The sequence below is a fragment of the Staurois parvus genome, unplaced genomic scaffold (assembly GCF_062004578.1).
Source record: "Staurois parvus isolate SC_StPar_1 unplaced genomic scaffold, SC_StPar_1.0 ptg001362l, whole genome shotgun sequence".
Lineage (NCBI taxonomy): Eukaryota > Metazoa > Chordata > Amphibia > Anura > Ranidae > Staurois > Staurois parvus.
In genome coordinates this window covers 43,923-58,550 of record NW_028319158.1, presented here as the reverse complement: position 1 = coordinate 58,550, position 14,628 = coordinate 43,923, and the positions used below count along the sequence as shown (strand labels likewise).

The 14,628-nt window shown below is 50.9% G+C and overlaps 1 protein-coding gene across 2 annotated transcripts in view; it reads right to left on the bottom strand.

The window, feature by feature from the left end:
* The window catches only part of TDP1 (tyrosyl-DNA phosphodiesterase 1), a 207,973-nt gene extending 199,853 nt beyond the window's left edge, over window positions 1–8,120 (bottom strand). For both annotated transcript variants that reach the window (XR_016308296.1, XM_089661659.1), the window contains exon 1: window positions 8,047–8,120. Coding sequence is in view for 1 of the 2 variants with exons in the window: in XM_089661659.1 (XP_089517785.1) it covers window positions 8,047–8,054 (8 nt within the window). In the remaining variant the exon portion in view is untranslated. The remainder of the gene's footprint in view (window positions 1–8,046) is intronic.
* Between the last annotated feature and the right edge of the window lie 6,508 nt (window positions 8,121–14,628).

Below are 14,628 nucleotides of genomic sequence, written 5' to 3'. Positions count from 1 at the left end.
CGGGGATGGACACGCAGGAGAACACGCCGGGGATGGACACGCAGGAGAACACGCCGGGGATGGACACACAGGAGAACACGCCGGGGATGGACACACAGGAGAACACGCCGGGGATGGACACACAGGAGAACACGCCGGGGATGGACACACAGGAGAACACGCCGGGGATGGACACACAGGAGAACACGCCGGGGATGGACACACAGGAGAACACGCCGGGGATGGACACACAGGAGAACACGCCGGGGATGGACACACAGGAGAACACGCCGGGGATGGACACACAGGAGAACACGCCGGGGATGGACACACAGGAGAACACGCCGGGGATGGACACACAGGAGAACACGCCGGGGATGGACACACAGGAGAACACGCCGGGGATGGACACACAGGAGAACACGCCGGGGATGGACACACAGGAGAACACGCCGGGGATGGACACACAGGAGAACACGCCGGGGATGGACACACAGGAGAACACGCCGGGGATGGACACACAGGAGAACACGCCGGGGATGGACACACAGGAGAACACGCCGGGGATGGACACACAGGAGAACACGCCGGGGATGGACACACAGGAGAACACGCCGGGGATGGACACACAGGAGAACACGCCGGGGATGGACACACAGGAGAACACGCCGGGGATGGACACACAGGAGAACACGCCGGGGATGGACACACAGGAGAACACGCCGTGGATGGACACATAGGATAACATGCCGGGGATGGACACACAGGATAACATGCCGGGGATGGACACATAGGATAACATGCCGGGGATGGACACATAGGATAACATGCCGGGGATGGACACACAGGAGAACATGCCGGGGATGGACACACAGGAGAACATGCCGGGGATGGACACATAGGATAACATGCTGGGGTTAAACAATCCACAACCCCACCTATCTCCTAAACATGTCTACACGGTCTGACACAAAGCCCACACAATATTAGGACAGATCGCCCTGTACCCCTAACAGGCACAGGGTGACTTACACATAATAGGGATATGGGGAGCTGAGACAGGGGTCTCCCCACCTCTCCAAAGTGAGCTGTGTTCCATGGGCCCCCCACCCAAAGTCACTCCCGTCACATCCATCCAGTTAAAAAAAAAATAAAATTTGTAATCCTACACCCACAGTTGATCCAGAGGAAGGCAAAAAAAAACCCAGCAAAGCATGATCCAATTTGCTCCTGCAGGGAAAAAAAATTCCTTCCTGATCCCCCGAGAGGCAATCGGATATTCCCTGGATCACCTTTCCCTATAAATGTTATATCCAGTTATATTCTGTGTATCCAAGAAAGAATCCAGGACTTTCCTACAGCAATCCACTGAGCTGGCCACAACCAACTCTGGAGGGAGTCTATTCCACATTCTCACAGCTCTTACTGTGAAGAAACCTTTCCGTGACACGGTGACAACACATGAGCACAATTAATAGACCTGGACAGAGCGTTGTCATCTAATAATAACACAAGGATGAGCAATTAATTTTCCCAAGGGGCCAAATAGGAAATTGGAACCATTGCAGAGGGCCGGACTTAATTCTGCTCAATATGAATTTTGGACCTGAGAAGGTTCCCTTAGGCCAATGCATTTTCTAGTGCTTTATGCAGAAACGCACTACAGTCCATGATTTCCTAAGGGACACGTTCATCTACCAGTTTTTCAGCCACTGCGGTTTTGGAAAGAGTCAGATACTTTTTTTTTTTTTTAAAAACGCAAAAAATTGAGCTTTGGGCTCAATAGGTTTCAATGGAGATGCTGCAGAAAATGCATGTGAGGTGTTCTTGACTGTTATTAATCTGCTCAGCAACAACCTGGCCAAAAAACCCACAAAATGCATTCAAAAAAAGTGTGCAAAAACGCAAAATGCCTGCGAAAAGCACCATAGAAATGGATCAAACACAAACTGCATTGGTGAGAACCAGGCCTTAGTATGTAAACATAGAAAACAAACACCCGGCACTAAATCCTGCCGCCTCAACCTCCGGAACATTTCCAAAATCCTCCCCTTCCTGACCAATGACATCACAAAACAACTTATCCACGCCTTGGTTATATCCCGCCTCGATTACTGCAACTCCCTCCTCACTGGTCTACCGTTACACAGGCTATCCCCCCTTCAGTCTATTATGAATGCTGCTGCTAGACTCATCCACCTTACCAACCGATCAGCGACTGCTGCTAGACTCATCCACCTTACCAACCGATCAGCGACTGCTGCTAGACTCATCCACCTTACCAACCGATCAGCGACTGCCGCTAGACTCATCCACCTTACCGACCGATCAGCGACTGCCGCTAGACTCATCCACCTTACCAACCGATCAGCGACTGCTGCTAGACTCATCCACCATACCAATCGATCAGAGACAGCTGCTAGACTCATCCACCTTACCAACCGATCAGCGACTGCTGCTAGACTCATCCACCTTACCAACCGATCAGCGACTGCTGCTAGACTCATCCACCTTACCAACCGATCAGCGACTGCTGCTAGACTCATCCACCTTACCAACCGATCAGCGACTGCTGCTAGACTCCTCCACCTTACCAACCGATCAGCGACTGCTGCTGGACTCATCCACCTTACCAACCGATCAGCGACTGCTGCTAGACTCATCCACCTTACCAACCGATCAGCGACTGCTGCTGGACTCATCCACCTTACCAACCGATCAGCGACTGCCGCTAGACTCATACACCTTACCAACCGATCAGCGACTGCTGCTAGACTCATCCACCTTACCAACCGATCAGTGACTGCTGCTGGACTCATACACGTTACCAACCGATCAGCGACTGCCGCTAGACTCATACACCTTACCAACCGATCAGTGACTGCTGCTAGACTCATCCACCTTACCAACCGATCAGTGACTGCTGCTAGACTCATACCCCTTACCAACCGATCAGTGACTGCCGCTAGACTCATCCACCATACCAATCGATCAGCGACTGCTGCTAGACCCATACACCTTACCAACCGATCAGCGACTGCTGCCCCTCTCTGCCAATCCCTCCACTGGCTTCCACTAACCCAACATATAAAAATCAAAATACTAACCACAGCTTACAAAGCCATCCACAACACTGCCCCTAGCTACATCGCCAACCTCATCCACAGATACTGCCCAAATCAACCACTCTGCACCTCCCATGATATCCTCCTCTCTAGCTCCCTCATCACCTCCTCCCACGCTCGCCTCCAGGACTTCTCCAGAGCCTCTCCCATCCTCTGGAACTCCCTACCACAGTATGTCCGGTCAGCCCCCACCCTGTCTGCCTTTAGGCGATCTTTGAAAACTCACTTCTTCAGGGAAACCTACCCCACCTCCACCTAAGAACTGTACTTGAATCACCTCCGTCAGATCATCCCCCGCAGCTATCACCTTTTGTATCCCCTCCCCCTTCCTTTAGATTGTAAGCTCCACGAGCCGGGCCCTCCTATTCCTTCTATTGTAAAGCGCTGAGCAAACTGTTGGCGCCGTATAAATCCTGTATAATAATAATAATAATAATATCTGTTCCAGAATTAAATGAAATCGATCCAAACTACCACCGTTGCTCTCAAATCTTTGTTTTATTAAATCGACCACAGAAAAAAACATCGCAGGTACAAATACTGACGTGTTTCAGCTTAACAAGCCTTAGTCATAACCCATAAAAATAGGTTATGACTAAGGCTTGTTTAGTCGAAACTCGTCAAACTTTGTACCTGCGATGTTTACTGTGATCGATTTAATAAAACAAAGATTTGAGAGCAACGGTGGTAGTTTGGATCGATTTCATTTAATCAACAGGAATTGTTCCCGGAAATGTGATGGGGTGTGGCAGCCGCAGATGGCCCAGTAAATGATCCCTTCCTTCTGGTGATCCAGCTATGCATGGGCCCAAACGTGGCTGTGATCCCCTCCCACGTCTGCTCCATGATGTATGTGCAGGATGATGCTCTCTGGATTCTGTAGTAGTAGACTGTATTGGATGTGCATTTTGCCTATTCCACTGCCAATATCGTTTTTATCCGGATTTCTATGTGAATTTGCGCCAATGACATTGTTTTCGATAAGCTGCGGTTCACATCACTACGACTTCAGGTGCAACATTCCATTTACAAATCACGCATGAAGTTGCATCCAATGTATTTCTATGGCACGGTCTCAGTCTAGGTTCACACCTATGCATTTTCCATTGCGATTTGCAGAAACGCACTACAGTCCATTTAACACGAATTCCTATGGGACAGGTTCACATCTCCGCGTTTTCACCCGGTGCGGTTTTTGGAAAGGGTCGGGTACTGTTTTTAAAAACACAAAACGTTGCGTTTTCGGTTCTATAGACTTCAATGGAGACGCTGCAGAAAAGCATGGAGTGTGTTTGATGCATTTTGCATTTTAATCTGCCCAGCAACAAGTTGAAAAAAAAAAAAACACTACAGAAACGGATCAAACGCAAACTGCATAGGTGTGAACCTAGCCTTCACCACTTCCAGTCCGGACGCTCTCCCACCCCCTTCCAGTCCGGACGCTCTCCCACCCCCTTCCAGTCCGGACGCTCTCCCACCCCCTTCCAGTCCGGACGCTCTCCCACCCCCTTCCAGTCCGGACGCTCTCCCACCCCCTTCCAGTCCGGACGCTCTCCCACCCCCTTCCAGTCCGGACGCTCTCCCACCCCCTTCCAGTCCGGACGCTCTCCCACCCCCTTCCAGTCCGGACGCTCTCCCACCCCCTTCCAGTCCGGACGCTCTCCCACCCCCTTCCAGTCCGGACGCTCTCCCACCCCCTTCCAGTCCGGACGCTCTCCCACCCCCTTCCAGTCCGGACGCTCTCCCACCCCCTTCCAGTCCGGACGCTCTCCCACCCCCTTCCAGTCCGGACGCTCCCCCACCCCCTTCCAGTCCGGACGCTCCCCCACCCCCTTCCAGTCCGGACGCTCCCCCACCCCCTTCCAGTCCGGACGCTCCCCCACCCCCTTCCAGTCCGGACGCTCCCCCACCCCCTTCCAGTCCGGACGCTCCCCCACCCCCTTCCAGTCTGGACACTTTCCCACCCCCTTCCAGTCCGGACACTTTCCTCCCCTTCCAGTCCGGACACTTTCCCACCCCCTTCCAGTCCGGACACTTTCCTCCCCTTCCAGTCCGGACACTTTCCCCCCCTTCCAGTCCGGACACTTTCCTCCCCTTCCAGTCCGGACACTTTCCTCCCCTTCCTGTCCAGGGCAATTTTCAGCTTTCAGCGCTATCACACTTTGAATGACAATTGCGCGGCCATGCAACACTGTACCCATATGAATTTTTTTTTTTAAATTTTGAGACAGATAAAACTTTATTTTGGTGGTATTTGTTCACCACTGGGATGTTTATTTTTTTTCTATATAAATTAAAAAGTCCAAAAATGTTGAAAATAAAAGTGTTTTTCTTATAAAATGTTGCAAATAAACAATCTTTCTTCATAAATCTCGGCCAAAATATATCTATTTTTTTAGTAAAAAAAAAAATAATCCAAATTAGTTTATAACCAAAAATTATAACTTTTCAAAAAATTTTTTTACATTTTTATATAATTTTTTTTTTTAATACTGTCACCCTAGCAGTACAGTGTCACCAAGGTGACACTGTACTACTTGTGTGGGGGGTGATGATTTTTTTTTTCTTTTTTTTACACTGATTGCTTTTACACCCATAAAGGCTGTAAAAGCAATGATTTCTCCTTCTCTGTCTGCATTCCTGCAGCCATTGAGAACTACTGTGTGAGCTGTGATTGGTCACAGCTTGTTACATGGTACAAGGCCGTTGTGAATAGCTCTGTACCATGTGACCTCTGTGATCATTCACAGATTTCACACGTAGTAAGCAATGATGTCAGGAGGTGACATCTCGTTTACTACCATTCGTGTGATCACCGATTGGCCAATCAGTGATCACATGATCAGGACCTTACAGAGAGGTCCCGTACAGCGATCTGTGTTCCTCTGGACACAGCAGGAACCGATCGCGGGAGCGTGCACAGGCAATGGATAGGGGGGGGGGGCGTTTAGAAACATCCACCCGCATCGGCAGTGCTCCTGTCTGGTCGTTTACCTACATGGGCCGGACAGGAAGAGGTTAATCAGCACAATTTCAAAGATAGTTCCTGCACTACATTTTTGCAATTTCATTGCAGCTTGCATTGACTTCTGTTCAATGAAGTTGCATGTCACAGTGAAATCGGGAGGTACAAATCACACTGATCTGCATCAAAAAAACATATCACACTATAAACTACGTGCAAATATAAAAATCTTAAAGAAAGTCCATATGGTAAGAGAAAGCACTGACACCTGACAGTCATCAGTCTACAATGGAACATTGTGCCACCAAGAAACAGACAATCCTGGCCCTATAGAGCAATGCAGTCCCCGGGGGGTGGGCAGCGCACAGTCCCAGCAAACCACCCCGACAGTCACTGCTCTGCAGTCATGTCAGAACGACAGTTCCCATACCAAGCCATGGAGAAGTAATGACCAAGAAAGTCACCAAGGCGCTGTATCGTTGTCTGGTCCACCCACAATTATCTCTCAGTGTTACATTGTATCAGTAACTGTTCCGCCCCTATTTATCTCTCAGTGTTACATTGTATCAGTGTCTGCCCCCCCATTCATCTCTCAGTGTTACATTGTATCAGTGTCAGCTCCCCCCCATTCATCTCTCAGTGTTACATTGTATCAGTGTCTGCCCCCCCATTCATCTCTCAGTGTTACATTGTATCAGTGTCTGCTCCCCTTATTCATCTCTCAGTGTTACATTGTATCAGTGTCTGCCCCCCCATTCATCTCTCAGTGTTACATTGTATCAGTGTCTACCCCCCCCCATTCATCTCTCAGTGTTACATTGTATCAATGTCTGCCGCCCTTCATCTCTCAGTGTTACATTGTATCAGTGTCTGCTCCCCCCCCCCCATCTCTGTGTTACATTGTATCAGTGTCAGCTCCCCCCCATTCATCTCTCAGTGTTACATTGTATCAGTGTCTGCTCCCCCTTATTCATCTCTCAGTGTTACATTGTGTCAATGTCTGCCCCCCCTCCCTCCCATATCTCTCAGTGTTACATTGTATCAGTGTCTGCTCCCCCTTATTCATCTCTCAGTGTTACATTGTATCAATGTCTGCCCCCCCTCCCTCCCATATCTCTCAGTGTTACATTGTATCAGTGTCTGCCCCCCCATTCATCTCTCAGTGTTACATTGTATCAGTGTCTGCTCCCCTTATTCATCTCTCAGTGTTACATTGTATCAGTGTCTGCCCCCCCATTCATCTCTCAGTGTTACATTGTATCAGTGTCTACCCCCCCCCATTCATCTCTCAGTGTTACATTGTATCAATGTCTGCCGCCCTTCATCTCTCAGTGTTACATTGTATCAGTGTCTGCTCCCCCCCCCCCCCCATCTCTGTGTTACATTGTATCAGTGTCCGCTCCCCCCCATTCATCTCTCAGTGTTACATTGTATCAGTGTCTCCCCCCCCCCATCCATCTCTCAGTGTTATATTGTATCAGTGTCCGCTCCCCCCCATCTCTCAGTGTTACATTGTATCAGTGTCCGCTCCCCCCCCATCTCTCAGTGTTACATTGTATCAGTGTCTGCCCCCCCCCCTTCATCTCTCAGTGTTACATTGTATCAGTGTCTGCCCCCCCCCCCCCCCCCCCCCCATTCATCTCTCAGTGTTACATTGTATCAGTGTCTGCCCCCCCCCCATTCATCTCTCAGTGTTACATTGTATCAGTGTCTGCCCCCCCCCATTCATCTCTCAGTGTTACATTGTATCAGTGTCTGCTCCACCCATAATTGTTTCTCAGTGTTACATTGTATCAGTGTCTGCCCCCCTTCATCTCTCAGTGTTACATTGTATCAGTGTCTGCCCCCCTTCATCTCTCAGTGTTACATTGTATCAGTGTCTGCCCCCCTTCATCTCTCAGTGTTACATTGTATCAGTGTCTGCCCCCCTTCATCTCTCAGTGTTACAGTGTATCAGTGTCTGCTCCCATCTGTCACCTGCTCATTCTGCTCCACTTGGGTCGCTGCTTATTGACGTCACTCCTCAGCGCACCATGAGCTATCGGAGCCCGGCAACCAATACAGACATCTTCCGCCCTCTGCTGGCCGCAAAAATGTGTTTATGTGACGCTCCAAAACTAAGAGGAAGGCAAGCCACAGACCCCGCCCCTCCTCCCTTTAGCCAATCCTATCATTAGATAGAGCTCAGTTCTCTCCTCCCGGCCCTACGTAACTGGCAGAGAAGAGGGCGGGCTAATTCAGCCTCAATTCGACCAATAGGCGTCCGAGGCTTCCTGCCATCTGCAGAGACTAGCCAATCCTGAGTCACCTCGGTCTCTAGGCGGCAGATTCGGAAGTTCGGTTGTTATGGTGACTCTTCCGCAAAGAAGAGCTACGACCGGGACCATGTCAGGGAGGGTAGAGGAGGAGAGGATCCGATCGGTGAGAAACACCGCTATGGGGCTGACCTATACCGGAACGGTGTACAGAGACCTCACCACAGGAATGTCACACACTATTATTATGCATGTATATAGCTCTGATATATACCACAGTGCTGTACAGAGAACACCGAGCCAGTCCCATCAGTCTCTGCGCCAGAGGAGCTTACACTCTGATGTCCCCTCCCCCACGGTCCCATCGGTCTCTGCGCCAGAGGAGCTTACGCTCTGATGTCCCCTCCCCCACAGTCCCATCAGTCTCTGCGCCAGAGGAGCTTACGCTCTGATGTCCCCTCCCCCCACGGTCCCATCGGTCTCTGCGCCAGAGGAGCTTACGCTCTGATGTCCCCTCCCCCCACGGTCCCATCAGTCTCTGCGCCAGAGGAGCTTACGCTCTGATGTCCCCTCCCCCCACGGTCCCATCGGTCTCTGCGCCAGAGGAGCTTACACTGTAATGTCCCCTCCCCCACGGTCCCATCGGTCTCTGCGCCAGAGGAGCTTACGCTCTGATGTCCCCTCCCCCACGGTCCCATCGGTCTCTGCGCCAGAGGAGCTTACGCTCTGATGTCCCCTCCCCCCACGGTCCCATCAGTCTCTGCGCCAGAGGAGCTTACACTCTAATATCCCCTCCCCCAGAGTCACACTATTATACATTTATATAGCTCTGACATATACAGTAGCGTTGTACAGAGAACACCGAGACACATTGTACAACGCTACAGAATATGTCAGAGCTATATAAATGTATAATAATAGTGTGTGACTGTGGGGGGAGGGGACATTAGAGTGTAAGCTCCTCTGGTGCAGAGACTGAGCTGACTGTGGGGGGAGGGGACATTAGAGTGTAAGCTCCTCTGGTGCAGAGACTGAGCTGACTGTGGGGGGGAGGGGACATTAGAGTGTAAGCTCCTCTGGTGCAGAGACTGAGCTGACTGTGGGGGGGAGGGGACATTAGAGTGTAAATTTTTTGTTTATTAAAATCTTGCAAACAAAAAACATCATAAAAATCATATTTACATATATACAGAATAAAAATATGTATTTTTAAACAAAACCAGCTTACTTCAGCAAAATAACAAATCCTGGCCGTCACCTAAACACCCCCTCAGGCTAAGAAACGATTAAACATTCACCCCATACATTGATCCCACACATTCATCCCGTACATTCACCCCATACATCAATCCCATGCATGCAGCCTTTCTTCAAAAATCTGATGTTACAAAATCTAGGGGACGTGAAAGGACAGAAAGAGAAGCCACGCCCCCAGAGACTGACAGACAGCAGCTACGGGGACCTGACATTCCTCCACGCCTTTGTCCAGGCTCCCGGCCGCCACCTGTCCTTCTCAAGACCCCGAATCTTCCCAACCTCACCCAGAATGTTGTTCACCACCACCTCGACAGGAAGGACTTTTTTGCGAATGGAAACCTGACACCGTGCATTCCACGTGTAGTAACGGACTACTAAGCTAACTAGAAAAAGTGTCTCAAAATCAAAATCCCGGTGAGTCTGAAAGGCACCGTAAGACCACTCCGCGTAACTCAAGCGGGAAAGGAAAGGGATCCCCAGAGCCCCACCCACCCGCTTGTAGACTTCTATATTGAAGGGGCACTGAAGCAAGAAATGGTCCATCGTCTCCTCCACCCCACCGCACTCCACTCTTGGACAACCACGGTTCTCCGCAGAGCGATGCTTCAGGTTGCCCTTCACATAGAGTCTGCCATGGAACGAGAGCCAGGCCAAATCCCGAAACTTTAAAGGGATTCTCTCCAGATTCATCAAACGCAGACCCTCCCTCATAACCGGGCCTGGGCAATCCCTCAAGGCCAATGGCTCGCTAAAGGCAGATTCAACAACCCTCCTCTCCAGGGCCTTCCTAGGAAGAGATTTAATTTCCTCCGCCGTCACTCGCCATTGCCGAAGCATTTTCAGACACGGGGCAACATAAGCCGGGAGCTTACCATGTTGGACCCTCAGGCTTTTCACTGGCCCACCATTCTCCCAGCTCCGTAGAAAAGGCCTAAACCAGGACTGAAAAATACCAACCCACCCAGGCGGTTCCTCTGCCAGCATGCTACCAAAATTATGTTTCAAAAACATCAGAGAAAAGAAAACCACCGGGTTGACCATACCTAGGCCACCCATCCGCCTGGGAAGGTAGGTTACAGCCCTCTTAATGAGGTTCAGTTTGTGCCCCCATAACAGCTGGAAGAAACAACTGTAGATCCTCGCATAGAGAGACACTGGCAAAACACAGACAAAGCTGACATACAGAAATACCGGGATCAGGTAAGTTTTAATCAGGTCAATCCTTTCCCTGTAAGAGAGTTTCCAATCCTTCCAGCTGGCCACCTTGGCATCGGCATCTTGTAGCCTGCTTACCCAATTTGCAAGGCCGTAATCACCGGGACCAAATCTGATGCCTAATACTTTAATTTCCTGCTGGGGCTCTGGGAAGGCGTCCGGAAGGGTAAAGCCTTCGCCTTCCTCTCCCATCCAGAAAACCTCACTCTTATCCTGATTGATCTTTGAGCCAGATGCCTCAGCATACTGTTCCATCACCGAGACCACCTCCTCTGCCTCCTGCGTCCCGGAGATGAAAACAGACACGTCATCAGCATAGGCCACGACCCTCAGAGGGGGCTCCCCAGGAATGCCCAAAGGAACTCCACACAACGGTCCGCTCTCTAACCTCCGAATGAAGGGATCGATTACAAACGCATATAGCAGAGGACTCAAAGGACACCCCTGACGCACACCTGAGCCAACCTCAAAGGGTCGTCCAATCCAACCATTCACAAGCATGAAGCTTTCAGCCCCTCTGTATAAGGTCTTTAGCCAATCGATAAAGCCCCCCTCCAGGCCATACTTGCCAAGAAGCAGCCATAGGTACTCATGATTGACTCGATCAAAAGCTTTGGCCTGATCCAATGCCAGCAGGAACTTTCCCCAGCCTGCAGCCCTGCACCGCTCCAGGGCCTCCCGGACAGCTAACACCGCTGAAAAAGTGCTTCTTCCCTGAACCGAACAGTGCTGATGGCGAGAAAGTAAATTGCCCGCAACAGACGATAAACGCCAGAAAATAATTTTTGCCAATATCTTCCTATCAACATTGAGAAGGCTAATGGGCCGCCAATTCTCAATTCTCGAGGAATCCTTACCCTTTGACAGAAGAATCACTGCAGATTGTCGCATGGAGGGAGAGAGCGAACCCTCTCTCAGACAGCCATTAAACACCTCCACCAAATATGGGGCCAGAGTCACCTTAAAGTGCTTATAAAATTCGGCTGTCAATCCGTCTGGCCCAGGCGACTTCTTCATGGCAAGCTGATCAATAGCTTTCACCACCTCATCTGCCGTGATGTCCTCTGTCACCTCACAGGAGAACTGCCATTTCCCAGTCCTGGAGTAGAGTCCAGAAAACCCGACATGCTCGCTCGATCGAGGTCCCTCCTACCCAGGAGGTCAGCATAATATGACCTGGAGGTTTCCAGGATCCCTGACTTGGACTTTGTCAGGGAACCCGTACTGTCAACCAGGCCCACAACTGACTTAACTGCTCTACCTTGTTTGCAGTTCTGGTAAGGGTCGGGCGAGTGATATTTCCCATAATCCCTTTCCAGAACCAAAGAGGCATGCCTGTCATATTGACACTGCCTGAGCAAGAGTTTAACCTCAGAGATCGCTTCTGGATCTCCATTATTCGAGACAAGCCGATCGAGCTTCCTCCGCAGACGCTGGTAGGTGACATACTTATCAAGCTGTTTATTCCTTCCTATGGCCTTGAAAAACCCAACGATCCTTCGTTTTGTAAGCTCCCACCACTCGGACTTACTGCTGCAAACGTCCATGATTGATACCTGTGCCTGAAAAAAATCCTCAAAGGATTGACTCACCTTCTCATCGTCCAGGAGTGCCGAATTCAGCTTCCAGGTACCCCTCCCCTTAGGTGGTGTATCGGGGCCACTCAGAGTCACAGACAGAATACAGTGATCGGAAAACTCTACCGCCTGACACACTGGTGCCGAGAAGGCGGAGTTCCCCTTTAAAAAAAACCTATCTATTCTACTCTGACTGGAACCTCTCTGAAAAGTGAATCCCGTGTCGTCTGGGCAGCAATGAATGTGCACATCAACCAGACCTGCCTCTCTAGCTATTTTGTTTAAAAAAAACCCGTCACAGTCCAGCCTGACTCCGGTCCCTCTCCTGTCCTTAGTCCTAGTGACGGTGTTAAAGTCACCACCGAAGACAACTTGCTGGGCTGTAAAAAGGAAAGGCTTGATCTTCATGAAGAGGCATTTCCTGTCCCATTTTGTCTGGGGCCCATAGATGTTAATCAGGCGCAGGTCCTGCCCCCCCATGGAGACGTCTAAGACCATGCATCTCCCCATTTCTACCTCAATAATCCGCCGACAGGTTACCATGCCGGAAAAAAGTACCGCAACTCCAGTGTAAGGCTCGGCCGCAAGAGACCAGAAGGAGGGGCCGCGCCTCCACTCCTTCTTCGCCATATGAACATCCCCCAAACTGGACAACCTGGTCTCCTGCAAAAAGAAAATGTCAGCATCAAACCTGCTGAGCAAAAATAAGGCCATGTTACGAGCGCTTACTGATTTTATGCTGGCGACATTAATGGTCGCCACCTTCAAAGGAGTGGGAACCGCCATCAGGATGATCGAGGTACCCGTTTCTTAGCCTGCTTACCCCCCTCCCTACTTGGAGACCCTACACGCTTCATAGTCCTCTGTGTTTCCTCCTCCATGGAAACCAGAGACTCATCCCCTGAAGATCCCTCATCCTCCACCTCAGATAACACTTCAAATGTGTTTGACACCTCCACCCTCCCAGGGTCAGGTACAAGCACATCCTTCTTCCGCTTCTTCTTCCCAGACTTCCTTTTTGCCTCCAACCACTCCATATCATCATTTGATAAACCGGCCCGCAAAGCCCCCTCCCCTTCCCTTCCACCATCACCAACAACATCATCCACCCCACTCTCTCCACTCACCACAGCAGTCCCCCCAACCTTCACCCCAACACCCCCACCATCATTCACTCCACCCCCCAGCGCCTCACGCGCTCTGACCCTCCGACGCCGGGGAGGGGGGGTCGGTGCAACCATACACATTGGTCCAGTTCCCTCCACAGCCCCCACTACCTCTGGGGAAACTGACACAGGAGGATCAGACACAACATCCACGGACACTGACTCAGGGGGCACAACACACGGAGATGACACATTAGAGGGACCATCAGACACTGGGACCACAGGGACAGAGACATTGGGGACCCCTGGCCCAGCCCCCCTCTCCTCTGCCTCCTCCATGTCCAGACGAAAAAACTCTTCCACCAAAGCTGACTGGTTGTGCATGGCCTCAGGGCACCGGTTGTACGAATGGCCAACCTTATCACACAGATTGCACCTGATGATATTACAATCCTTAGCCAGGTGCCCCAGATCCTGACATAGGGAGCACTTCATCTCTGGGCATGAGGAGGCGAAGTGACCCCGAGAACCGCACTTATTGCAGAGCTTGGGCTGCCCAGGGTAGAACACCACAATCCTGTCCTTCCCAATGAAGGCTGAGGAGGGCAGATGCTGGACCACATTCCCACACACATACAACCTCATCTGCACCGACCACCCACCAGTCCATATCCCTCTCTCATCCACAATCTTCCTCAGGGGTGCAAGTAGCTCCCCAAATCTCCTCAGCCAGACAGCCAAGTCAGCCGAAGGAATGGACTCATTCCGGACTAGAATGGTGACCGTCTTCACTAGAGGTTGGCGTGAGACAACCTTTGGGACGAGTCCCCTCCATTCCGGCAGACCCTTATACATGTGTTCATACTTCTCCCAGAATATATCCAGAGACTCGGGGCGCACAAAGGACAGATCATATTCAGAGGATCCTACAGGGCTGATCAAGGCGAAGATGTCATCCGCCCTAAACCCCATCTCCAAAATCCTGTCCACCACCGACATCCTGACCGGGGGAGCACCCCCACCTTCCCATCTGAGCTGCACCAAATTCCTCCTCCTGAAGGACAGGGGTGCAGATGGCAGACCTGCAGCAGACCTCCCCCCAGAGCTGACAACATGATGTGACCCCCTCCTCCCAGCCAGAGCCCCAGC